Source organism: Ornithodoros turicata, chromosome 10, assembly GCF_037126465.1.
Source record: "Ornithodoros turicata isolate Travis chromosome 10, ASM3712646v1, whole genome shotgun sequence".
NCBI lineage: Eukaryota > Metazoa > Arthropoda > Arachnida > Ixodida > Argasidae > Ornithodoros > Ornithodoros turicata.
In genome coordinates, this window is record NC_088210.1 from 32,879,298 (window position 1) to 32,906,841 (window position 27,544).

At 44.9% G+C, this 27,544-nt stretch overlaps 2 protein-coding genes and 2 long non-coding RNA genes across 10 annotated transcripts; 2 read left to right on the plus strand and 2 right to left on the minus strand.

Moving 5' to 3' along the window:
- Nucleotides 1–931: 931 nt before the first annotated feature.
- LOC135369963 (uncharacterized) lies at nt 932–8,708 on the minus strand. 3 transcript variants are annotated; one of them, XR_010415171.1, is made up of 12 exons: nt 8,332–8,708; nt 8,181–8,252; nt 6,897–7,023; nt 2,294–2,349; nt 2,124–2,178; nt 1,969–2,024; nt 1,790–1,845; nt 1,631–1,686; nt 1,472–1,527; nt 1,313–1,368; nt 1,154–1,209; nt 932–1,060 (listed from the first exon to the last, which is right to left on the minus strand). It is a non-coding gene; the product is annotated as an uncharacterized LOC135369963 (long non-coding RNA). The 3 variants fall into 3 exon arrangements; XR_010415169.1 differs by lacking the exon at nt 2,124–2,178; XR_010415170.1 differs by lacking the exons at nt 1,790–1,845; nt 2,124–2,178.
- Nucleotides 4,155–6,316, plus strand: LOC135369961 (heat shock protein 68-like). The gene has a single exon (XM_064603574.1). The coding sequence runs from the start codon at nt 4,250–4,252 to the stop codon at nt 6,170–6,172; it is 1,923 nt and encodes a 640-aa protein (XP_064459644.1). The 5' UTR covers nt 4,155–4,249; the 3' UTR covers nt 6,173–6,316.
- A 1-nt stretch (nt 8,709) lies between the features above and the next one.
- LOC135369962 (uncharacterized) lies at nt 8,710–10,000 on the plus strand. The gene is made up of 2 exons (XR_010415168.1): nt 8,710–8,953; nt 9,302–10,000. It is a non-coding gene; the product is annotated as an uncharacterized LOC135369962 (long non-coding RNA).
- A 1,877-nt stretch (nt 10,001–11,877) lies between these two features.
- Nucleotides 11,878–27,256, minus strand: LOC135369964 (vesicle-associated membrane protein 3-like). 5 transcript variants are annotated; one of them, XM_064603577.1, is made up of 7 exons: nt 27,146–27,256; nt 26,230–26,276; nt 25,266–25,386; nt 23,589–23,667; nt 21,175–21,254; nt 19,593–19,644; nt 11,878–13,072 (listed from the first exon to the last, which is right to left on the minus strand). In XM_064603577.1, exons 2-7 carry the CDS (start codon nt 26,238–26,240, stop codon nt 13,035–13,037), a joined length of 381 nt encoding a protein of 126 aa, XP_064459647.1. In that variant the 5' UTR covers nt 26,241–26,276; nt 27,146–27,256; the 3' UTR covers nt 11,878–13,034. The 5 variants fall into 5 exon arrangements, with proteins under 5 accessions (XP_064459647.1, XP_064459646.1, XP_064459649.1 ...); XM_064603576.1 differs by lacking the exon at nt 23,589–23,667 and adding an exon at nt 22,727–22,805 and having other exon boundaries at nt 27,146–27,253; XM_064603579.1 differs by lacking the exon at nt 23,589–23,667 and adding an exon at nt 22,727–22,805 and having other exon boundaries at nt 11,878–14,319; nt 27,146–27,253.
- Nucleotides 27,257–27,544: the final 288 nt, after the last annotated feature.

The window sequence follows — 27,544 nt, forward strand, 5'->3', positions numbered from 1 at the left end:
CAAAACAGTGCTGGTTGTAGGAAACTGACTGGACTTTCCAAATGGCTAGAGCTTCGCGAAACAAATTGTGTAACGTCTACCCCGTTACGAAACTGCAGCACCGCCTCTCATGAAACTGCTGCAAAAATTCTAGGTTAGGTTGGGTTGGGTTAGGTTAGGTTGGGTTAGGTTAGGTTAGGTTGGGTCGGGTTAGGTTAGGTTGGGTCAGGTTAGGTTAAGTTGGGTTAGGTTGGGTACGTACGTTGGACGACTTCATTAATGGACTCGTCCGGGGGGGGAAAGGACACCCCTTCGACGAGTTCATTAATGGACTCGCCCGGGGAGGGAAAGGACACCCCTTCGACGAGTCCATTAATGAACTCGCCCGAGGGGTGTCCTTCCCCCCCCTGGACGAGTCCATTTCCCAGAAGTCACCTTGATTGACCTCTACGTGACCTCTATTTCACCTCTAAAACGACCTTCAAACACCGAACATTTTGTCGAAAAACGGCCCAACAAATTTAATCCCGTTTGACCTTGATTGACCTTGTTTGACCTTGGGCAACCTTGTTTGACCGCCAACGTGGCCTTGAATTAGTTCCGGACGTCCCCGCTAGGGGGCCCTATGCGGTTTGCACGGAAACTGCAAGATTTGGGCGCAATGAGTGCATGTTGTGCATATTCTACTGAGCATATCAATGGACACGACCAAGGGGTGTCCTTCGGCTCCATGCTTGACGTCCCTGGATGGATTTAAACAGGGGGGTAAAGTCTAGTTGTCGCAACGTGGGAGAGGTGTGCCTATCCTCCTCGTCCTTGTCGTAGTTTTTGTTTCAAGTATTTTCTTTTTTTAAATGTTTTTTTGCATTATCTAGGCTAGTGCCGCACACCGTTTTTGATTATGGATGTTTTCTTCAGGAATAGTGTTATTAAATTTTATTCCACAATACAGAACAGGGTGTACAAATTTTAATAGAAAGACATTTTTCAGAGACAGACATTTTTCATTTTTGTCTTCACTGATCCTTCTTCCTGCACCATTCCACCTGTAAAATAGGTTCTTCTACCGCCTTAGCTCCACCTGCAAAATAAAGTATACTTCTACTGAGTATATGTGCCTAATTCCAGTTCATTCTGAGCACTTTGCTGAAAATGAAAAAAAGGTAAGACTAACCCCTTGGGGTTTTCTAAGACCAAATTTCCGAGGTTCTTCTACTGCCTCAACTCCACCTGCAAAATAAAGAGGACCTTCTACTGAGTATATGTGCCTAATTCCAGTTCATTCTGAGCACTTTTATTTTTTTGCTGAAAATGGAAAAAAGGTAAGACTAACCCCTTGGGGTTTTCTAAGACCAAATTTCCGAGGTGGTTCTACTGCCTCAACTCCACCTGCAAAATAAAGAGGACATTCTACTGAGTATATGTGCCTAATTCCAGTTCATTCTGAGCACTTTTATTTTTTTGCTGAAAATGGAAAAAAGGTAAGACTAACCCCTTGGGGTTTTCTAAGACCAAATTTCCGAGGTTCTTCCACTGCCTCAACTCCACCTGCAAAATAAAGAGGACATTCTACTGAGTATATGTGCCTAATTCCAGTTCATTCTGAGCACTTTTATTTTTTTGCTGAAAATGGAAAAAAGGTAAGACTAACCCCTTGGGGTTTTCTAAGACCAAATTTCCGAGGTTCTTCTACTGCCTCAACTCCACCTGCAAAATAAAGAGGACATTCTACTGAGTATATGTGCCTAATTCCAGTTCATTCTGAGCACTTTTATTTTTTTGCTGAAAATGGAAAAAAGGTAAGACTAACCCCTTGGGGTTTTCCAAGACCAAAATTTGGAGGTTCTTCTACTGCCTCAACTCCACCTGCAAAATAAAGAGCAGCTTCTACTGAGCATATGTGCCTAATTCCAGTTCATTCTGAGCACTTTTATTTTTTTTGCTGAAAATGAAAATGATGCTGAAAATGAAAAAAAAGGTAAGACTAACCCCTTGGGGTTTTCCAAGACCAAATTTTCGAGGTTCTTCTACTGCCTCAACTCCACCTGCAAAAGAAAGAGCTGCTTCTACTGAGCATATGTGCCTAATTCCAGTTCATTCTGAGCACTTTTATTTTTTTGCTGAAAATGAAAAAAAGGTAAGACCCTTGGGGTTTTCCAAGACCAAATTTTCAAGGTTCTTCTACTGCCTCAACTCCACCTGCAAAATAAAGAGCAGCTTCTACTGAGCATATGTGCCTAATTCCAGTTCATTCTGAGCACTTTTATTTTTTTGCTGAAAATGATGCTGAAAATGAAAAAAAGGTAAGACTAACCCCTTGGGGTTTTCCAAGACCAAAATTTCGAGGTTCTTCTACTGCCTCAACTCCACCTGCAAAATAAAGAGCAGCTTCTACTGAGCATATGTGCCTAATTCCAGTTCATTCTGAGCACTTTTATTTTTTGCTGAAAATGGAAAAAAGATAGGACTAACCCCTTGGGGTTTTCTAAGACCAAATTTCCGAGGTTCTTCGAGGCTATCAATTCTGGAAAACGCGATAGGCCTCCATTTTGACAAGAAGTTTGACGCTGTTGATCATAATAAAGTCGTGCTACCTTGTAAAGACGCTATTATCTGTAACACATGTTATAACACATTCTTTGCTGAAAATGAAAAAAAAAAAAAAAGGTTCAGACATGTTCTAACACATTTGCTGACGAGGAAAAACACAAACACGCACTCAACGCGTGATGGGGTCAAGGCGCTCCAAACCCTTCTGCTGAGCATCTGTGCTTAATTTGAGCTCGTTCTGGGCATATTTTTTCCCCGAAAATGCGAAAAGAGGCAAGACACTTTCGTCTTTTCTGATGTCAAATAGTTATCTATCAACCCTGTAACATAGAGTGGGCCGGGCTATATGTCAAGATTCTCGATTGATTAATTGCAATACTAGGTTAATATTGAGGCGATGAACCTCCCCACTCTCCTTCTCAAAATAAAGTTGTTGTTGTTTGACTTCTTGTAGGTTGAACAGTTAAAAAGAGAAGGACAAAAATATCAGACCGTCACTTAAGAAACTACGGCATTTATTTATGACAATAATTTAACGAAAACAAAAGACAATTGTGGCGATGAGGATGATGTTATACACAGAATTAAGATGCCAGTTTGGGACCATTTTCAACGGCACACTTCACATGTTCAACAGAAATAGGAACAGTTCTTTCTTTGCACCCGATGGCTTTCTTCCGTGGAGCCCGAAGCTGTAAGGAACCCTTAGCAGACATAGTGCAGGTGACAGATTCCGGGTCCACCTCTTCTGGCAGGACGATACGTCTGGTGACCTCTCGATGGAAGTAACCACGGTCATCCGACTTCTCTTCGTGCTTAGCATGGATCTCAATGCAGTTGTCCACAGTCTTAACAGAAATCTCTTCCGGAGAAAAGTTCCTGACGTCCATGTTGACCGAGAACTCTCCCGACGCGACTCCGTCCGATACGACTGATTGGTTCATTTCCACGTTTTCCTTTTCATCCGGGTTTCCTCTTAGCGGAGCAAGGAACAAACGGTACATGTGTGGAGAGAAGATGTCGCCGTCGTCGATGGAACGTTCCCTGAGAAACTGTTCGGCGATACCCATAGCGTCGAAGATAATACCACGCGGACAAATGGCCACGTAAGGGTGAAGTCGCTTGCGCAGAGAGCAAACACTCTTCGGCATTTTGCAGTCAGGTTTCAAATTGTTGCGCTTCAACAGCGCGCCTCGCCTTTTTATACTGCTCGTCAAGCTTTCCGGGAGGGCGGAGAAGATTCCAGAAGCGGCTGTTCATTGGTTGCAAAGGGTCACGTGCTCAGAGCGCGCGCTTCGCAAGAGTGGAGAAACTTCTCGAATCTTCTCGGACTCGTGTCAAGAAATATTGTCGTACCGTGCAAACTCTGCTTGTAACACCACTTTTATTGTTCGATTCAGCAGCGCTTACATATAAAAATGAAATTGTGCTATTTTATTAGGCGACCTGACGTTGTTCTACGACCGCTAGCAGACGACGCGGAGATAAGGTCACGGCGCGTGGATCATTCAGGAACAATCTAGCGCTTGCTCGTCTGCTCGTCGTGACGTTAGACAGTAGGCGGCATGTGGTTCGTCGATTCCATTCTGGGCGGTTGCCGACGGTTCGCGAAGGCGAGAGCGCTATATAAATAGCGCTAGCTCGCCCTGGCCAGCAATCATTCAGAGAGTAACGCAACGCTTTTCAAAGCGAGTTCAACGTTATCCACGCACACCACAGAATGCCTTCACGAACCAAGAGTGGAGCCCCGGCCATTGGCATCGACTTGGGAACCACGTATTCCTGCGTCGGTGTTTTCCAGAATGGTCGTGTGGAAATCATCGCCAACGATCAAGGCAACCGGACGACTCCGAGCTACGTCGCCTTCACCGACACCGAACGGCTCATCGGAGACGCTGCGAAGTCACAAGTCGCCCTCAACCCTGAGAACACAGTGTTTGACGCCAAGCGTCTCATCGGACGCAAGTACGACGACCCCAAGATCCAGGGGGATCTCAAGCACTGGCCCTTCAAAGTTATGTCAGATTGTGGCAAGCCAAAGATAGCCGTCGAGTTCAAGGGGGAACAGAAGAGGTTCAATCCCGAGGAGATCAGCGCAATGGTCCTAACAAAGATGAAAGAGACGGCTGAAGCGTACTTGGGTCAAACAGTGACTGACGCAGTCGTCACCGTCCCAGCCTACTTCAACGATTCCCAACGTCAGGCCACGAAAGACGCGGGAGCCATAGCCGGACTCAACGTACTCAGGATCATCAACGAACCAACAGCTGCTGCTCTGGCTTACGGTCTTGACAAGAACCTCAAGGGCGAGAAGAACGTCTTAATTTTCGACTTGGGCGGTGGAACTTTCGACGTATCTGTCCTCACCATCGATGAGGGCTCCATGTTCGAAGTCCGCTCCACAGCGGGAGACACTCATCTAGGAGGAGAAGATTTCGACAACAGGATGGTGACCCACTTCGTCGAAGAGTTCCAGAGAAAGCACCGCAAAGACCTTCGTAAGAGTGCCAGAGCTCTACGTCGTCTACGAACTGCCTGCGAGCGAGCCAAGAGGACTCTATCCAGCAGTGCAGAAGCGAGCATCGAAATCGACGCCCTCTTCGAAGGCGTCGACTTCTACAGCAAGATCACTCGCGCTCGCTTCGAAGAGCTCTGCATGGACCTCTTCCGCAGCACGCTCGAACCGGTGGAACGGGCCCTCAACGACGCCAAGATGGGCAAGTCTCAGATTCACGACGTCGTCCTCGTTGGCGGCTCGACCCGAATACCCAAGATCCAGAAACTGCTCCGCGACTACTTCAACGGCAAAGAACTGTCGATGTCCATCAACCCGGATGAAGCCGTCGCCTACGGAGCGGCCGTCCAAGCTGCGGTACTTAGCGGAGACAGCAGCGAAACGATCCGAGACGTTCTTCTGGTTGACGTCGCCCCTCTTTCCTTGGGCATCGAGACTGCCGGTGGCGTCATGACGAAGATCGTCGAACGGAACAGCCGCATCCCGTGCAAGACATCGCAGACCTTCACGACCTATTCGGACAACCAACCGGCAGTCACGATCCAGGTGTACGAAGGCGAACGGGCCATGACCAAAGACAACCACCTTCTGGGAACCTTCAACCTCAACGGTATCCCTCCGGCTCCCCGAGGAGTTCCGCAGATCGAAGTGACGTTTGACCTCGATGCCAATGGTATCTTACACGTCTCTGCTCGGGACAAAAGCACGGGAAAGCAAGAATCTATTCGCATAACGAACGACAAAGGACGGCTGAGCAAGGAAGAGATCGATCGGATGCTGAGCGAGGCCGAAAAATACCGCCAGGAAGATGAACAGCAACGAGAACGTGTGGCTGCCAGGAACGGACTGGAATCCTACGTGTACTCCGTCAAACAGGCTGCTGAAGAGGCAGGAAGCAAGTTGGACGCGGCTGACCGGGATAAAGTCCTGTCACTCTGCAAGGACGCAATCAGCTGGATCGACTCCAACACACTGGCTGAGAAGGAAGAATATGAGCACAGACTGAAGGAGTTGCAGCAGGCTTGCAGCCCCATCATGAGCAAGCTTCACCAGAGCAGCGGGGATGGTCCCAAGCATTCGAACTTCAGCAGTCAGAAGTCTGGCCCAACTGTTGAAGAAGTTGATTGATGAGTGAAAGTTCATTTGAGAAAATCTGAAGGCCTCTGCCGTTTTGTCAAGAGGTGGTTCAGGTAGTAATTTATTTGTGAATATGTAAATATTGTACAAACCACAAAGTATTTATTTGAGCAATAAATACCTGCTGTTACCTGATGACGTGGCCTGGTTAAACTCATACTTGACTAACGGCGTGCAATCGCTTCAGATGATTGCACGCAAGCATAATAGCGCAAGCTGTCCATAGGGCATACACTAAAGCTCTCCACTCGCACTGCTTGCTACTAGTATGCTAGATAAGGTCTACTGTGACGCTTCCAGAGCCTCGGTCAATGCCTTTGTCAAGAACCCCCCCCCCCCTCCTTTTCTCTTTCTGTGCACTCCCTATGGGGGTGCCCTTATTTCAGCTCTGTTTATTTCAGACACATGACAGCAACGAACACATGTCGTTAGCTGTAATCGTGAGCCCATCCCCAACTTTTTATAAAATACCCCCGAGTTAGCGATTCTAATCCACAAGCTTCCATCTTCGAGGATCACTCTGTGGATCAGGATAAAGTCGTGTCTGCAAAGACGCCATTTTCTGTACCGATTCCAACACATTTGCCGAAGCAACACATACTAAATGCGGCCTTGCAGCTCCCCACGATGAGCAAGTTCCACCAGGACAGGTATGATGGACCAATTTCTTCTTTTTGCTTTGCGGAAAACAGAAAAAAAAAAAGGTAATACGAACCTCTGTGTTTTCTGAGGCCAAATTTCTATGGCCTTTCTTCCCCTGCAATCTTCTTCTTCTTCATCCTCGGGGAAATGGCCGTTATCCACTAAGGGCGATTGGCCAGTACCAATCCCTGCAATCCCTCCTGCAAAGTGATAAGAACGTCATTGTCTTCAGCTCAATCTGAGCACTTTATGTCGATGAAATAGCATAAACGCAGGTTAGCTGGTGGGTTTTCAATTTGTCGCTTGTAACTATCATCGCTTTAAACGTACTTTCTTCCGCTTTTGTAATGCAAAATAAATAGCAAACCGTCACGACAACAACAACAACATAGATGAATGGATGATGATGATGATGTGGGATGTTTGCCTGCGTTGAGTGCAGGACCCTACCCCATTCCAAAAAGTTCACAACACCTTCACGAAAAACTGCCAAAACTATACCCTGTCTAGGTATGTCTGAGACGCAGAACAAAAAGTTCTATATTTTTCCCCGGCATACGGTGAGCATAACCGTGGTGAGCATTGTGGAGAGGGCGCTGCAGGACGCACCTCAGACCGGGGGCTCGGCAGGGGACCCGTGGGGGACTTACTGAATACCCTCCCCCCAGGCTACCCCCTGCCGTTGCCACCTGACGGTCCTATCTTACCCACCCTCTCCCTAGGCTACTTCCTGTCACCCCTATTACACCCCCCCCCCTTAGAGCTATCCCACGCGCCCCTAACCTTACGACAGAGAGATCCCCTTTCGAACCAAGGTCTTTCTGTACAGCAGCCAAGCCCTGAAGCAACTGAGCTATCCACCCGCGTGACAGGAATCCCTTATTAATGCAGCGCTTGATAGCACACCGCGTTGTATCTCAACGCTTTTCGCTTCACATAAGAGATGGCGCTACTCGTCCTCAATGCATTACACAGCAACTGCACTTGATTATTAGTAATGATTAAAGTAATTAAAGTAGTATGGCCGCGGGTGGCGACAGCAGGCAACACTACCCCACTGCGTTGCATTGCATTGTTACTGCTATTTATAACTTTCGCATTTGGGCTACCCCTTCGACTATTGTCTTTAGATGGTTTTTCTTTTATATTTCTACAATTTGAGCTACTACTTTTGCTTTCAGATTTTTCTGCCAGTTCATATTGCCTTTCTGGTAATTTTTTACGTCTATTTCGTGATCATTATGCATTATCTAGCTGCGATCATTTGTGCAACCTTCCGACACTTCTGGCTATATATATATATATATATATATACGGGTTGTGACCGATACTCCTAGTTTTTATTGGTTGCGGTTACCTTTTATGAGCGTGCTTGTTTTCCCAGGTATGGTCAGGAGAGGTACTATTAACGTGGTCCACAGAAGACTTCCTGAAAAGGGGCGACAACGTTGATATGTAATATATGTTTAGGTTAGGCTTAGTTAGGGCAGCACGTGGACAGAGTATACCTTTTCATAACGCTCGCCGACCTCCAGAAAGCCTTGTCCTTTAGGCAAAAGCAATAATGGGGAAAATACCTCCAAGCATCAGTGCTTTTCCCACAGAACTGGGAAGTGCCCCCCTTGTAGGCCTGCAGAAGATGCTTCTCTGTGCTTTCCTAATTGGAATCATTCAATTCTGGGGCATGTGTGTTCAAAACGCTTTGCCAGGCTAGGAAAAGAAAATAACCGGAAAAACGCCCTGTACAAATCAAGGTCACTCACACCTTGATAACAGCCCGATAATGTACGTGTCCTATGAAACTCTGAGCTGATGAGCCGCGCCCCCCAAACAGATATGACTTTTTTCTTTTTCAGCGTTGTGACCGACCACACCTTCCTCTGGGGTATACCTTGTGCTTCACAAGCGATAAACGGATAAGGTTCTGTAATGTGGAGGGAAAGTGAACTGTGGCTTGGTTATCAATAAGCGTTATCAAGAGCGAAGCAGCGCTGTCTGCGCAAAGGGGAAACACGTGCTAAACGTTGTGGGGGCGCTGCGATACGAGAGCCCTTAAAAGACCGCGCGCTGCTATGCAGGGGGCTCTTCCTTGTGATCTTTGGCGGCGGTGAGTGGATCTCTGCTAGTAAGGTATGAAACAAACCTTTGTACTTGCAGGAAGGGAGTTGCCTCAGGACAGAAGCCGCCGATATTTCTAACAGAGGCTGTTCTTCTTCTGAGCACCGTCCTCATCATTGGCATGGTATTTAAAGGGTTAGGTGTGACGTGTTTAAAGGTTTACCTAAAAAACCTTTAAAGGTATAAGGTTAAAACTTTAAACACGTCACACCTAACCCTTTAAATACCATGCCAATGATGAGGACGGTGCCCAGAAGAATAGTCTCTGTTCGAAATATCGGCGGCTTCTGTCCTGAGGCAACTCCCTTCCTACATTCTACCGGTTCGCTGGATTTCTACCCATCTACTTTGTACTTGCAGTGTGGCATCTTCCCTTGTTACTTGACGGACGGGCCGACGCCTCGAGAGCGAGAATCCGAGTTCCAGCTTAATGGATACAATGCCACGACCTTCCCGACGAAGACCCAACACTTCGCTACGACGGAGTTTGTCAGGACCACCACTGACAAGGTCGTCACACAGGGCTCCGGCCCCTCCGCGACAGCGGCGATGTGGACCAACGTCCACGAGTATCGACCTTTAGCCTGGGCATCCCATAGACGGTGGACCGCAGGCTCGCCCTCTTCGAGGTGTTAACCCCTCGAGGACCACCCATGACGGACCGCCATCCCGGTGCACCAACCCTTGCCATTCACGGAGGAAGAAACAAGGATCCTCTGCCCTGTTTGTACGGTACCCCAGAACCATCGGACCACCCACCGGCGGGGCGCCCGCCACCGCTCGAGGGTGGGTGCAGCACGTTCTACGGACCCCGACGTGGCTTCTGCGCTGGTCACCCACATCTTCTGCGGCAGGACCCCCTCCGCCCCTTGACCAGAATGACGCGAGGGCACCACCCGAAGACATCATAGTAGACATCGACGACAGACTACTCGTAAAACACTGCATGTTTTGAACTGTTTTGGTTAAGGAGTGCGTGGGGAAACTGAACACCGGTTATCAATAAACGTTATCAAGAGCAAAAGAAGGCGCAAGGTATGCAATAAACCTTTGTTTGCACTTGCTGCGTTGTCTTCCCTTCCTACTGGACGGAGGAGCCCACGCCCCCGAGAGTGGGAACTCTGCATGGTTCCTATACAATATACGAGTGATGAAAGTAACTGAAAAGGTTAGCCAGCTGTAGGACTCGAACCCACATCTTCTGGATTACCTTTTCAGTGACTTTCATCGGTAATTTCTTAGGCAACTTGAGGCCTTGTTTGTGATTGTCCCTTCTATGTTGTTCCCAGCCTCAGAACATCAGTTCACTCATATACGAGTGAGTTTATTGCAATGGACATAAGAATTTATCAACGGGCTGCTCATACGGCTTTCTCCCAATATACTAACTCGATCTAAATCGAAGAAATCCTGAGCTATCTTCCCCATTTTATTTGTACTGTATTTTGTTATGAACGGAATCTCAACATTAAGATGCATACTTTCAACCGACAAACAAGACTAGCACCTTGTCTCACGAAGCTCAATAAACACCTAGCAACCAACGGCGAAGGACAAGTGCAATTGACCTTGAGAGCGCACACGAGGCCTTTCTTCGGCACACCGAAAAAAAAAAAAAAAAAAAAAAAAACTCACGAGGGAACATCCCTACGTGACGCGAAGATCGTGTCGACCGTTCGCGTCTGTTGGATGTCGCCTCATGGTTCCTTTAAAGTTAAACAGTCGGACCAAAGAACTCTCGATGCTAGTCTTTCCATTCAGCTGGAAATATGCAAATAATGCACAAATTATTTGCGCAACAAATATACTTGTGCAGTTTCATGCTCGTATGGCATTCGGCATTAGAGATTTGCTCTTCAGCTGAAACCATTACACTTGCAATGTGAAGCACATTGGACAGATGGGGTAGTGGAAGGTTAGTATGCGTCTAGGGCAGGCTTCAAGGGGCACTGTGGAACTCTGGGAAGCACCAAAACGGGTGGGAAGAGTCAACATGTGTATTAGGGACTGGGGGCAGTGTTTTGAGACCTGGGCCCACCGGTACTGTACGTGGAAGGTCTCTCTTACTTTTCGCTGTACAGCCGAGGTAGGGGTTCACAAAGCCAAAAACCCTCGCATTTTATTGTACTACAACTTGGGCCCAACTAATGAATTAAAAAAAATAATCTAGACCTCAAATCTATTGTTGATTCATCCAACTCCTAGAGCCACTGCTGAAAAAGTACTAAGGTACAACACAGGATATCCATTGATATCCACAGGATATCCGGTGGTTTATCCAGAATCAAAAGCAAGGGGGGGGGGGTCATACATTGCAATAGTTATACATGTATCATTTACTGACATCCCTCTAAAGTTGAAATAACAGAGCCCCCCCCCCCCTATGGGAAAGTGCACAGAAAAAAGTTGTAGGGGGGGGGGGGGGGTCCAAATATATCATTGGTAAGACATTACAGAGACAACAGTACCTGCTCTATCCCCAGACCATTGCTCAAAACAGTTGATCTGATGCATGCTTTACTGGAATCTAGCCTTGTCAGTGTCAAGAGTTTAGTAACCACTGTTCAAATGCAAGACTTGAGATACTTGAGATACTTTTCCTACGCAACGAAACAGCTGCGAGATGCTTTGCAGCACTTCAGCACCATCATTCATTCTGTTCTCCTGTCAACGACAGTTCCCGAAATGACTTCTCAACACCACAGTGGTTAATACCTGTTTGCAATAAATAATCCACAAGCTGTCTACTCTTTGACCCGGTACCCTGCCCAATTACAACGCTGCATGGTGTCCGACTGCCTGTCAACTGCTGTGACTAAGCAATTTGTACCATGTCAGCAAAGTGCTACGGTTGGGTTGAAATATGGAGGGCCGAGAGTTGTTCAATGCTTTGTGTCACAGGTAATAATAATAATAATAAAGGACGAGTCCGCTGCCAAAGGCTAGTAGTGCTTTTATTACTTAATTCCTTCTAAGTTTTCTTAAATATATCAACAACATCATCATAACATCACAGGCATCTTCCAAGTTGCGAAGCCTAATTCAAACCCATGGAAACTCGTGAAACACTCCGAGAGAGAATGGTGGATACGAGAGTAGGGCTAGTGGTACATACCTTCCGACTGTATTGTACACCAATATATATATATATACACACGTGTAATATGTATATACATATATATTTACACACATATGCTGCTATACAATAGTTACCATGTGAAGAGTTTATATATATATATATATATAACGTTTTCCAAAGAGCAAAAGGGGAAGTAGGGAGACGTTTTCGTGGACACGGGACACAGCTTTTTTTTTTTTTTTTGTTCCTACTGTTCACTTCACCTATAGTGCTTTTTTTTCCTGTGTGCTGGAATTATAGACATCAGTTACAAGCCTGAATACAAGACGACCACAGTCGAATCAGGAGGCGCACAAATCGTTTCTCTGTAAAAGAAAGTCCGATAAAGCAGGCCGAAAATGCAGTCACGTTCAAACATATCTAGCTCTACAGAGAAGCTAAACATTTTACTGGTACAGTGTCTCAGGACCGCTAGGGCAATCGGGGTGCAATGGAATAAGTTATGACTTATCGGCCACAATATCCGATTGCTTGTAGTACGGGCAAAGAGAGCAGTCCACATATACTGGTCTCGGCACTATTCTTCGTGCTGTGTAAGGGTACGATTGGTATACAAGCCCCATGATGCCTACGTGTGATTTGTCTGTGTCAAGAGAGGGCCCCGCAACAGTGTGCCTGCTCGATTTACACCTTCATAGAGATTTAATCAATTCATTAACTCATGACTTACAATGGAAGGGAATTCTATAAAACGAAAAACTTCACAATAAATACAAAATGTACACGAAGTAGCTGGAAAAGAAAAAAAAAGAAAATAAGAAAGACCCATTTTCTAACACTACAACCAAGCAGCAAGCTAGCCGAGGCTTCGTGTACGACGTTCTCACAGTCTCCAGTCCTGTAAGCCGACTGACACAGTCCTGCCGCAGCTAATAGCATCAAGAAATGGCGGCACGGCCCCTCACGAAAAGCGCAAAGCAAGGCGGTGGGTGGTCATCTGCTGCTCCCTGGTGGTCATTCTTTCTTTTTTGTGGTTGTTGTTACAGAGTAGACTGAAACACAAGCGCATGTTACAACTGTGTGCACACAACGGCAAGTCATCGTGGTGTACGCCCCCACACCGAGCGATAAACTGACTCTGATATGTGCGCCGCACCAGTGCACCGCTGCTGAGATTCAAGCCGCGCAAGAGGTATTTTTTGTCAACAAAAATAAATTTTGAAATCAATCGGAAGCGAGTCGCAGACCTGACGTGGCTGCAACAGCGGGGAATGTATCTGCCGCACCTGTCCATTGTAACATATGCTTTCTGACAGAGCTCGACGTAAGTAACAGAGCAGAACAGAAACAGAACAGTTCCTCACAATAAGCAACACAGAGCATGGTGTGCTAGACAGGTTGCACCATCAAGCCTGCATCACCGAACCGCGCAATGTCAGGGACCTACTCGAACAACGTCGAAACTTAAGGCAGCGCCCTGTTTCTCGAAAATTCGCAATTTGTCGATTACACAAAGCCCTCCGAGCACTACATCAAGAGAGTACTGTCTAAACTGCCAGTGCTTCTCGTACCAAATATAGCCAACAATACCTTGAAAACTATTCAGTTCAGTTCAGTTCAAAAAAAAATAAAAAATTGCTGAACTTTGAACTGTGCAAAAATTATTTGGTACAATTCTGCACAAACTCTGAGAGAAGAGGCGAAGTCTGACCAACAAAACTTTCAAAAATGGCTTTTTGCGAGGAGACAAGATTTACACAAACTATGTTAATCTGTGCACCAAAAAGACTACAACATAAACTAGCAAAAGTATACACATACACAAAAGTCTAACATTTGCAAAATATATGTCACTGCCATACTGATTAAGAAAATTGTGTACAGCAACTGAACACCACTGTGGCAGAAAGCCGGGAATATCTTAACCTACACAATAGTGTAAGACTCCTTCAAACAGCCACACGTCTGCATTCACACCGGAATCCAAAAGTAACAAGTATAGCCATATTGCACACCACGTTCGTACAGAATATGAACGGCAAGCAGACGACAGGACCGGACGTACCAACATTGAACAAGATGGACAAGACCTGACCTTAACATTCTCTTCCTGAAAATGGAAAATCATAGGGCATAAAGTGTTTCTTTCTTTCATTCATCTTTTTTTTTTTTTTTTGAGGTGACATGTCGTTTTTGTGCTCTTCCGCTCTTTGGGTCTTTTGTTCTAAGAACGCCGTCTGCTTTCGTCATGGCCGTTCGACAAACATACTAGTGATGAATTAGCCGCTCGCAGCCCAGGCTGTTGTGGAACGGGGAGAAAAAAAGAGAAAAATGCTATATGGAACATAAACTGCAGAGAAAGTACACAAAGAATGATAGCGATAACAAGAGACGAGTACATGTGCACATTTAGACTGGCAAAACATCTCTACATGCACGCAAGTCATTCTGAGTCACTGGACATTATCCCTACAGAACAGATTCTAAACATACATATTGTCTCACATGTCCCAGTATACCACAAAAGTCCAAAAGACGTCCAGGTCTCACCTTGTGTAGGATATTTTCATATGCAGATTATTTTTCGTGAATGACTGTTCTGAGCAATTTCGCTGACTCACATTCACCAATCGGGTATTTTTCTGATAGAATGCAGCCTGAACGTGCACAGTGACTCGCATATCCCAGCAATCCCATAAATGTCCAAGACAGATCCGGGCAACGTCCAGCTCATTATATTAAGTGTGAATAATCAGATTTGCTTCATCTGCTAGATGAGGCAAAGGCCCAATATGGGAAAGACACTAAATTTGCAATGAAAACTTTAACATTAATGTCATAGTGGTGGACCCAACACAGATGTCTGGGCACAACACTCTGCTTTTATGCCTCTTGGACACTTATGGTTTACAGAGATATCTCTAGCACTTCCCTAGACAAGTAATCCACACACCTTCACATAGCTAATGTTGAATCCATTCACTACAATGTCAGGAACACTAAACTTAACTGTATGAGTTGATGTTATAAACTTTTCCTTCACACAGCCAATGAGGTAATGGTTAAGAAGCAGTACTAGGCAACATTAGTAAGGACTAGGTAGCATTAGTGCATAAATTTTGCAACACACACATCTTAAGGTTGCGCACAGGTACAAACCACAGTTTGTGGCACAACCTATTTTTTCACACGCACGCACACACGCAATCACATGCTCCAGCAAGCAAGGTGGTACCAGACGTACACAAAAACAGTGATACAGCTCGTAAAGTCGTATACATTAGTTACAAGCAAGTTAAGCCCCCCCAGCAAAAATAAAGAACGGGAACTAACAAAAAAAATGCAGCAGCAGACACAACGAATTGTCATCTGGTCAGAATTCTTGCAAGAAGCACCTATACCGATACAGGATGCCGACAGCCAAGTGAGAAAAGCGCGTACAACACACACCGGCAACCCCCAATTTCCCAGTCGACAGTCACCCTGCTTGTCGGTAGGTGGCGCCAACAGTTAGGCCTAACATGAACAGCTAAGCAACCTTTATGACACTGAAAGATGCAAATAATAAAGTGCTCTGTTCAGGAATTCTTCCGGCCGTCCAATTTCAATCAATTAACTTTCTTCTTCAATCCATTTGCAGGATGATCCAGTAGCAGGAATGATTGATTGATTGGCTAAATTGATAGATTTTGAAGAACTGCATCGCACCGATACAAGAGCCAATCCAAGCCAACTGAATATCTACGCAACCCAATCTGTTACGCCACAACTCACATTTACTGTCTGTCACTGTCTGTATATTTAATATATCGAGCGTAATCGAGGTCGTCGTAACAAAACCGCAACTTTTTTTCTTTTCCCCTTGCGACTTCCTTATTGCGCCAAACTTGCACTTCGAGTGTCTTCGGCTTCCCCAGGTCTCAAGGGAACAGGCCTTTTTCACTGAACAGAGCACCAAAAACGTACTGCACTGGGCAGCAACATACAGACAGAGCTTGACAGTGGTTAGTAGAGAGGGCGCCGAAGTCAAACGAAGAGAGTCAAACTAAACATTAAATAAGAGAAGTCCGAGGGGGTGTGGCAGCGATGGGCCTCGGATGCTGGGTTGGGCCCACCGAAGCAATGTAGCCCCTCGGTCGTTTACGTCATGAACCACGCTGCGACGGGAGAGAGAGAGAAAGGGGGAAAGGGGGAAGAGAAGCATAGGACAGAAGCTCCATTGAGACACGTTGGAAGGCAGCAACACTAACCTATTCTCGACGGTCTTGAGCAATGACGAGGACACGTCATCATTGTTTTAAGTATTGTTTCGGTCAACATGTTTAGAGCCTCTACTAGCTCTCTGCGAGTGCGCAAAGTTTCGCGGAAATTGGTCGTATATCGCGGAATCCTGCAGTTTCTCTTGAAATCGTGTCCGTTTTTCTTTTGGAATATTCGATATACTACGGAATTACGTAAGGGTTTCGATCAATCTGCCTCATTTTTGCGGAGTAAACACAATCAGTTGCGACCGCAGCGCCTGACGCGACTGATTCTGCTGACACTTACACGGGTGAACATGCCGCAACGAAAGAAAACTTAATGACAGGAATACCCGGAGAGAAATTATAGTCTAGTTAGGTTAGGTTAGGTTAGGTTAGGTTAGGTTGGGTTGGGTTATGTTATGTTATGTTGGGTTGGAATAGGACAGGACAGGACAGGACAGGACAGGTTAAGTATAGGATAGGATAGGATAGGATAGGATAGGATAGGGCAGGATAGGACAGGACAGGATAGGAGCTACGAAAGGCTGGAAAGACGTGCGAGGAGAGTCCGAAAGCGATCTGGGGGAATGCTACAAAATGCTACAGAATCTAGCGGATTTGTAAATCCCACTTCGAGAAAATGTTAGCTTTCCACCGCAGAAAGCTAGGGGCTTCAAACATGTTGGTGATAAACGGGAAACATTTTCACACAACCGTGATGGCAAAAGTGAGCAGAGAAGAGCTGATGAAACGCTTTTGCGTCGTTAAGAGGTTGCCAAATATTGAAATGCCAGATTCCTCAAAGGTGCGTCCAGTAAGACTGGACGTTTTCGTGCAAGACTGACAGAGAGTGCTCCGTTTCGGATTCCTAACTCCCACTGTTGCATCAAAGGGCTTAGTCACCACGGTGTGTGCTCCTGTGAGGGCCACACCACTGAAAGTTTCGTTTCAGGCAAATGCGATAAAATGCACAAATTTGTGAACAGTGCCCATGTCATGTGCTCAAGAACAATCAAGATCCACAGAAGACCTATGCCTCAGAAAGCACACACAGAAAGAGAAGGAGAAGAGAGAGAAAGAGATGGAGCAGAACACATTAAACAACATCAAAAAGCACATGCTTCAACATGCTCGAGGTGGTCAGAAAGCATATACAATTGGTGTAATGAAATGCATGCTTACCGTGTCCGGAAGCATCATGCAGAGGTTACTCAAGCTGGTTGCAATAAAGCCTCATTATAAGAGACAGTGTTGTTGTTGTCACGTTCAGATATTGGCAGACATTTAGACGAGGCTTAGAGGCATTAAAGGTTGCAAAGGAATGTCCTTAAATCACAACTAAGCCATTAATCATTAAGAGATGCGAACGCCAATTTTAGAAGTCTCTGGTCACGTTAAACAGAACTGAAATCAGAGTTTTAAATCTACCTGCCATATCTCAAAATTTTGCATCCTTAATTTAAGTTTCTGATTATTAACGTATTATAATTTGTCTCTTATACCGAGGTGCAGCATATTAGCAGGCTATGGTGCATAAGGGTGTGGCCAAATATTAAAATGTTCATGCAAGAATACGCTTTCATAAAGCAAATGGCGTCATCGATCCATCTTCAGAGCAATCAAGTAGCTTCACAGCCATTCACGCGTACAGGAACGTGTCTGTGTCAATAGCGTGCACATGAACATTTATTTCGTTCCATTACCATACTTTGATGATGATGATTGAAAAAAAAAAAAAAAGGGATTGTAGCCCTCATCACGAGGGCCGGCACGCACATACACGAAAATCGGCGGAATTTGAAAAATGACCAGTGTGTATAACGCACATCCATGCATAACGCGCACCGTGGAGATGAAAATACGTCTCCGTTATTGTCCACGGTAATTGGAGCATGTGCATCGACTGAGTACTTTTTACGACAGCTATCACCGACACGGTGCAACATCTTGGTGGGTTAAACCCGACCGGTCGTGACTGATGCAGCTGACACTTACACGGCCGAGCGTCTTGTGACGGAAGAAAATTTAACGACAGGAATGCCCAGAGAGAAAGTGTCAGAGTTGAGTTAAATTTATTCTTTGTCCACTGAAAAGTTACGAAAGGCTGGAAAAGCGTGGACGAGTCGGTAAGTCATCTAACTGCAACGCATTTTTGTCTGTGCTCTCTTACTTGCGGAATCCCGCAGGTTTGCAAGTCCCACTGCAGAAAGCTAGGGGCTTTACTCATCATCCAGTTTTCCTGAGCATGACACTCAGTTGAATGAGTACCTGAAGTAGTAAGCAACTGGACCAAGGCACGAGGCTAGTACTTCCTTGACATCTAACTTGGGAGCAGTAAGGAGGAGTAAGGACAGTCTTACGGGAAAAGGTTTTATGTATAGCTCGCACCAGCAGATAATGCCCACTGCGTCCTGTCGACTCCTTATAGTACAATGCATAACATGTGCGTTATACACTGGAAAATATGGTAAACTATGCAGCACTTAATCGTAACTTAATCGTACATAGCAATTGTAGGTTTAGAAATCATTACAAATGTAATTTAATGATAAAAATTGGTAATACCAAAACCAATGTTACAATGTGTTTCTGCACCGTAAATGACTGTGAATCCACTTCAAGATGCTAGACACACTTTACCATAGCACCGCATTAACACGAATGTGTGCAGAGGCATTTTCTCTGCAACTTGTGGCCTACAGTCACACTTCTACTGGATTTTGACTTATAAAAGACAAGTAAAAAAAATAAACAGTTGCGCGTTTCCATGTGGACTGAACTTAACATTCCATACTGAATGAACTGAATGACCGTTCAGTGAAAACTGGTTATAATGCTCCCAGCAGAGTACCAGCAGAGTATTCAAGGAGTACCCACTAACAACCCTGTGCGTGACACCCTACACCAATTAATTTAGTCTTTCTCCCATGCATCTTTGTTCGCTCGCACATTTTCACAAAATATCCTCCTGAAGATAGCCCATTCAGATAAATTATTCCTCCCAGACTGTCTCAGCTCTTTTATTTAAAAAAACTGGTTAATAAAACTAAATTTAACGTGTGACAAAACAAAATACTACTAAAATACATACTACAGAGCAGGCACTCTCTACAAGTGTGTCTATGGTAGTCTTATTCATACCTACAAAAGCACATTAACAATCTCAATACGCAACCTATAACATTAACCAGTTTTCACTGTAGAAACTATGCGACCCTTAAACTTACACAAGAAGTGATCATAAATAAAAACTTGAGAAATGGCAAACTATAATCTGAAAGAGCAATTTTGTTTGAACCAAAAGGCATAAAAACCAAACAAAACTTACCAACAATAATGATAATAATGACCACAATAACACCGATTAAGATTGCCCACATCTGAAAACCAAAAACTCAATCAGGCAAACTGAAAACTACGCTCTCGCACCCTCAAATGTGTTCCATCTAGACCAGACAGTTTGGGAATTTTTGAGGGAATAAAGGGGGAGAAGAGATGCAAAAGGAGGAGGCATGCACAAAGAAGGGCAATTACTTACCGATTATAATCACTACAATAACTACCCCAATGCCTACCATAATGGCAATCATCTAAGAGCCAGCATTAGAGGGAAAGACAACACACCAATAGTTAGGTTAACGTGTCAATACTTCGGACCTTCATTTTATGCTGCTGTCCCACGGGCATTTCAGTGGCATCTAATACGTCCAAAATTAGAAACTGAATACCCTCCATCCATTTGTGATCCATTTCAAGATTATCCCATCAAAAAGTTGGAAGGCATACAGAAACATGCAGCCAGATCCATTTGTTTCGATTATTAATCTGATACCCGTGCATCTAGGCTCTAAAATGAAAGATGATTGAACTGAATGGTGATTGGTCGCTGCTACACTTTGATTTTCGATCACGATCGAGTCTGACGCTCCTCGGTTCGATGGAGGATCACGTGCTTTTGTTTAGGGCTTAGTTGTTCACTCAGCATGATGCAGTGAGTGTCACTCATTCCAGTACCCTTAACTCTCATCTCCATTCATTTCAATCGTTCATTTCAATCGTCACTGAAGTGCACGTGTGACAATCGTTATAACACATTCACCAATGTAACAATTGTTTTGTAGCAACAATACGGGGCTAGTCTGAAGGAAGACTGCCGATTGCACATTTATTTCTCGAGATGCTTAGGGTTGCCACCCAAAGCATCGCAGTGAAGCCAATTACACAACATTATGCGTAGAGCTATACGAATAGCAAAATTTCAAAGTCAAATCCAATACAAATAGATCACAGACACTGAGAATCAAATCTAAATTGTTCGTTCAAATTGAATTCAAATATTCCCCAAGGGCCCAATTAGAATATTTCGAATGTCACACTTCGGAACATTTTTGTTAACTTTGTGCCCATTAGGGGAACTGCTGCTATTAATGGGGAAGCCCACAGCTTTTCAGTCGGAATAAACTATAGGAAAAGAAGCCCATTACTTCAGATGTTGGCACACACATTACATCGCTCGGATGTGCATTCTCTAGTTTGTTTCCATTTGTACTTTGCTCTTTCTACAAACTGCAAATATTTCCCTGTGTGCTACTGTACGTGATTCTGGAAGTTGTGAATACATTACAGAGTAAGTTAGTCTGTATACAGACTAACCCAACTAAACTGATCTAACCCGATAGAAGTGTTGTTGCCGTACGCGTTGAAGTACGCTATGCTCCTGGTTTCAGTTTGAAATCTACTTTGAATTTTTGTGGCTGCCTCGTGTCCACAATGCTGACGTAAAAGTGCACCAAGGAAGGCACAACACCTTATTTCAGCAATATTCAAAAATTGCAAATACTCAAAATCACCTACGAATACTGTTGAATAGCATTACCTAACTCATCCATTATGCACTCAATTCAACCCACCTTGCAGTTTTTCCACCAGAACTTCCTCTTCAGTTTTCCAGCCTGTTGCTCAAACTGTGAAGCACCTTGTTGCAGAGCATCTGCAAAAAGATTTGGTGAATACAGTATATTAATGCCACGGACATGTCACTGCAACATTCTGACAGGGTAGGTATGTATTTCCGTAAACACAATTAAATGACTGGTTGAGGAAGCTCTTCACAATGCCTACAGGGATTGAGTGTCTCAAGGGAATGAGCCTGCAGCTGATTTTTACTGCACTTAACGGTAATTTTATTTGTGGTGATGTTCATTATGTGCTTTCTTCAAACAGTCCTGTAGCATTGTGTGTACGTGTATGTACGGCACAGCTAGCTACTAAGGGAATAAATAAATAAAATAAAGAAGGGATTACATTTGTTGTACTGGACAGAGAAAAAGCTATTTAAACCGTATGAGGCAGCAATAAGACACACTGATTGGTTGTGGTCTATTCACGGTGTTTTTGTATGTCACTACAGCGCATGACACTCTTTTTAGGACACAGCATCTCCATAGACATTGTGAAGAGGATGGAACTGGACTCCAAAACGTGTTCCTGTTTGCACTGAGGCGAGGCACACACCTTGGTTCAGAGAAACAATGCTCTGAAGTATGAACAACAATGTTCATCACAGCATTACAGACATTCCCAATGTTTTTAATATCCTTTTCCGTATTGTATTTTAAATGTTAATATAAGAAACACCCCACTGATACTTCTGAGTTTTGTCTCTGTAACAAGGTGCTGGGGGAGCTCTTTTCAGAAAAAGGAAAAACATGCAGAACAGCAGCAACTCGGCAACCAGAATGACTCGAAAAAAGCTTAGTGGGTGGGGAGGTGAGTAGGTGCACACATTTAGTGGGTCAAAGGATCGGCAGGCACACCACTGCACTTGTTAAACACCGCAGAAAACATTGAACACAGTGCACAGGAAAAGGCAAACTTGCGAATGGTTAGGGACACAGTCAAGACTGGCACAAACTTTTGTTTGTTCTTTTTTGCTTTAAATTCACCACTAAAAAGCATAGAGGGAGTTTGTCATCTGAAGAAGCAATTAGACCAAATTTAATTAGTTGCAACACTAAGCTTGCGAAAGTGCACCTGGTAATGCCTTGTTTAGAAACACATGTAAGTGGGCGATTCCATCTCAACCCAGGCAAGGACATCAGGACAAGCAACAGCTTAAAGCATGAGAAAAGCACAGCGTTGTGACTCAGAGGCATCAGGCGCCCAGTCAGTCATAGCCATCTTTAGATTAGATTGATTAGAAAGTTGCTTTATCATGTAACAATTTTCCTCCCAGCTTCCAACACTTGCATGAACAAGAAAACAAGAGCACGCCCACCGAGAGGTGATTTCGCATTGCAGACGACAGAAAAAAGTAAGGTTTATCTTGGGCACCTCGTACAGACAGCATGCATGAATCTAAGGAGGCCGACTTCAGAATTAATTAATTAATTAGTTAATTTGCCAGTGTTACGGGATACAAAATTTCATCGGAACATGCAGAAAAGGTAACACGTCCTTTACCTGCACGATCATCCAGCTCGGACAACTTCTGATCTCGTTCCAGCACCTTTTCCACGTTTGTGCGCATGATATCCACGACCTTTTCCCGAGCGGAGGAGGGGCAAGGGGGAAGAGGGTTGAGAGAGACAGTGAAAGAGGCACGTCAGAAATCGTCACAAACACAACCACGGGACATCGGAAGAAAAACAGAGAGACCTGGACCTTGCGGGTGAACAACCGACGTGGACGAGGGGTTCACAAAATGAGAGGACGTTGTGGTCACATGACGCAGCCATGTTCTGGTTGGCAGATCGATGCTGCTGCTACATGTACGTTATGTATGTGCGACAGAGAAGCTCCTTTCGCCATCTGCTAAGCTGGAAATTTCATTTCGTTCACAAGATGCGGCGTACGTAGGGTTGCCACTTTTCATAGTGAATAAATACCGGCCGAGGGAAAGGAGGAAAGGCTCGCGGGAAAGGGCGGAAGAGGAGCTCAAGACAATACAAGGAAACGTGTTCCTGTGTGTAATAATAATAATAATAATGAAACAACTAATGACTGCGCGGAGTTGGGTCTGTGCTCCAGATTTATTCAAGCTGTAGTGGAATGTTGAAGGGAAAAGCCCCTATGAAAGGTCTTGAGCCACAAATACCGGCAAAAGGTTGCACCGGTATCACCTTCCTACCGGCAACCGGCAGAGCGAGCAAAAAACCGGCCGTGCCGGTATAATACCGGCCTGGTGGCAACCCTAAGCGTACGTAAGTCAACCTTGTAACATAAAAAAAAGGGAAAAAAAAGAAAAGGTTGCGCAGCTCGAGGAGCTTTTCTGTCACAAACCAGAGTTGTTTTTTTTTTGTTTTTTTCCAGTCTGCCACCTCACCTGCTCGGTCGTCCAGGTCCGACAGTTTCTGGTCTCGTTCCAAAACTTTCTCAACATTGACGCGCATAAGTTCCTTCACCTAAGCCAACGAAACAAGGAGTTAAGCTAGACACTATGCTTTGGTAGATGCTATCTTATCAGGGTGCTATCTTATCTGAAACATTTGAGAGCTAACATAGAGCAGGATAGCCATTATTAAGAGTCCCTAGCTTTTTCCCCAATTCCGCGAACTCCCACAGAATCTGCCGTTTTCCCCCTGAATCATCTCCGTTTTCTCGGCTCTGCCGACGCCGGGGACTCTAACGATGGCTGTAGATAAAACGGTGAAGAAGCAGGAAAGCCGGTGGTTTCGGTATTTGTAAAAAATGTCTTTCGGAAACCGGTTTCGGTGACTTGGAATGCCACCATTCCTTGTTTGACCACTTTGTCTCTTGCTGGTAATGGTCGTAAGCTTTCATCTTGAGTCACGATACAAGATAAAAGGCTATCTCCTACGGTCTCGTTAACGCTTTCAAAATTTATTCACACATTTGTGGTTTCCACTTGAATCACCCTCGTATATCTGCCCTGCCCCGAATGAATGCGAGACAATGCTTACGGCAAATTTTTGTAGTGCGCTATTTCATCTTAGAACGCGATTATCAGAACCATCACTAGATTAAAGTTGCTTCCCGTTTGTTTACGGTTTGCAGAATGCTGTATACTGTAGCCAAAGATGCTGCTGATGCTGAGAAAGTAGCAAATATCAACGTATCATTAATGTGAACTGCTATTGTATCCAATGTGCTGGCACAATTATTATCAAAGCTCTCTGAAATGCCCAGTTCATTTCAACTCGTCCTGTCCCGAGATGTGTCGTTCGAAATATTTGACGTGAAAATACACTTGTTCGATGGAATGTCGGATGGTGCCAACAGTGTTGTCCCATAAAAAAAAAAAAGCCAGATTCCTTTTGTTAGAGGAAATGGTTGGAGACTGCACTGTAGGCTACGCAATGTCTGCCTTCCATCAATACACGAAATTTGTGTAATTGTCCGTGTCTCGCGGAACTTGCCGTTTCCCTCACAATCTTCCGTTCCCCGTGGAATATTCTGTATCTTACAGAATTATGTGGGGGTTTCACCCGGTCTGCAGCACTTTTGCAGGTCAAACCTATTCAGTTGCAACTTACACTGCTGACACTTACACGGCTGAATGTGCAACATCGAAAGCGAACGGGTAATCCGCGAAAGAGCCAATGAGTGCCAGCGCCAGGGATTCAACCTGGACCCTACGACGACAGAAAATTTAGCAACAGCCCAGGGAGAGACTCACAGAGTTGAGCTGAGTTGAGTTTTCTGCTGCATTTTTTTTTTCTAGTTTTTCTCTCGCACGCCGATTTGCAAACCCCGCTTCGCGGAAAAGTACGTTTTCCACCGCGGAATGCTAGGGGCACGGAGCAGGAACGACAGCGGGTGAAACTTAACTCTTTCCCGCAACAAGACGGGGAAGGAGGGGAGGACGGAAGTGCGCCATCTGGTGGATGGAGCGGGAAAACCTTTCCCTCGATGTTGCTGCTTGGCAGTCAATCACCACACTGTCCGTTCTCCTTCATTCTCAATGCACTCCACAAGCTATGCTTATACACACACTACTGCCTGCCATGAGAAGAGAAAAAATGATGACGAGATACCGCACCTCATCAACCTGCGCCTGGGTCTGCTGTATCCGCTTGGAAGCGGCCTGGTGCTGCGGATTGGGAGGCCTCGCGCCCCCTTCCTGTTCCGCAGCCCCTGTTGCTGCTCCTCCGGGCTGGGACCTCCGCGGAGAAACAAAATTCGCAAAATTACTCGAGTGTGCTGAGCGCCGCATTATCAGCACGTCCGCAAAATATTCGCAAGGTCAAACGTAAAGTTTATAGCTAACCGAAGGTGTGGGCTTGACGCCCTTTTCGTTCCGTGTCTTGTGAAGTGATTGATTGATTTGAACGCGACGAACAATGTACTTAAACTCTGTAAGCCTTACAAAAAAAAAAAAAAGAGAGAAAGCGCAGCAATTTGCAATGCACACACAAATGCTAAACTGTTGGAACCTTTTAATTCTTTGTCATGCCATAATACCCCTACTTTACTGTTTATTAGTATGATAACTGTCATATGTTTCCCTTTACAGTTCCATAATGGCACATTGCTAAATGAAACAAGGAATAAGAAGAAACAAGGAAGTAAGGAGCAAGGGTTGTGTGCATGTGCACACTTGCCACATAGTACTTCACACTTCCTGATTAACTGCAGGCTATTGTCTCCTAGAACTTAAGGCATTATCACGGAGATGTTGCCTTAGCTTAAGTAGTGCTCCAAGATGCAGGATGCAAGATAAAAAGCTATGTATGCTGCGTTTGCCAGCGTTACCAACATACATGAAACAGGAACACATGTATTGCACACGGACAAACGTGACATAGTATTATGTCGTGTTGGAACTATAAACTGCATGCAAAGGGTTAGTATAAGCGCTGCAATAAAGGAAACACATTTCACGAGGTCTTACAAGACAACTGATGTTAGTGGGTCTTCATTTAATCTGACAGAAGTCCAAGTAATTAGATTTGCACAGTACAGGCCACATGGACAACATGAATGCGTGTTTTGTTTTTACTTACGAACGATACATTTTGAACTGTCACTTGTGCGTTTTTGTGAGCCGATTCTGTGATGAAAAAAAAATGAACGTAAGCAACACAAGCAAACAAACAAAATAAACTGCCCGATCGTAGCAGACGAAAATAATCCCGTCCGAAAAAATGAGTTCTATCATTTTCGATGAGTTTTACTGGTCCTGCTTACGCGGTATACTTGTAAAAAATCGTGAAACCAAAGAGACAACTTCGCCCAAAGCAAACAGCTACCTTACAGCTACCTAGCTCCCATCTGACGGAGCAGCAAAACCCCTGACGCGAACTTGAGTGTTATGAGGACGACCACGGACTCATCAATTCTCATCAAGTAGAGCGCATAACCGCGAATCTTACAACAAAACAAGCCATGTAGCATACGAGGCGTTTCAGGGAAGGTTGCCAAAAATTGATGTTAGTGTACACAGGCCTATCTGTCTGTCTCCTATGAAGACAAGAGCTGTCGCAGCTTGTAATACAGAGCTGTTGTATTCGTTCCAATACGGAAACACAACCACCTCGAATAAATAAAGGGTGCTCGAAACGTATGACTAATGCATGGAAGACCCCATCGATGTTATCGAAGAGCACGTCAAAATGGAGAGACGTTCCATTTGGATGAAGCGAGAGACGAATGTCGTAGCTTTCACGCGAGTTTATTTGAAACTCTGAACGGAACGATTTATAAGGCACGAGATTTTAATATCTGCGGCAACTCGCTGTTCTTGGTCTGCTTGGTTACAACAGCGAAAGAAGCAAAGGCGAAAAAAAAATTGCGGTGGGCAGGACCGGCGGACGGATTAGCGGAAGGTCGGTTGCGGGGACCGTTTCTGCTGGCTGGAGCCTACATCCGAGATTATACTACGCCAAGAGCCCCAGGAAAGATTTCAGAAGGGTTACTTACATATTTCCTTGTCGAAATTTGAGGAAATGTAAGGCTTCAAAGGGCAATAAAGCTAAATGATGGCGACAGTTCTCCGAGTGACGTCACACATCCGGGTTTCTAAAAGGGAGATGCGTACGTTGCGTATAAAAAGTACGAAGCGAGGCGCCACTGTTCAGTCATATTGGCAAACTATCACTACTGGTCGGACTGGTCGCGATCACATGCGTAATAGTTATGAATGTAACCGTGTACGGGTATCAGTCGATACGTTGTTCGTGCAACAAGGAAACGTAGCTGTCGATGTGCACGCATCAAAGACGTTCACTCGTAAATTGCGGTATTCCAATCGATATTGGAACCGAAACAAGAGCGGGCGGAAGTTCGCCATCTCCCATCGAAGTCTGTTCTTTTTTTCTT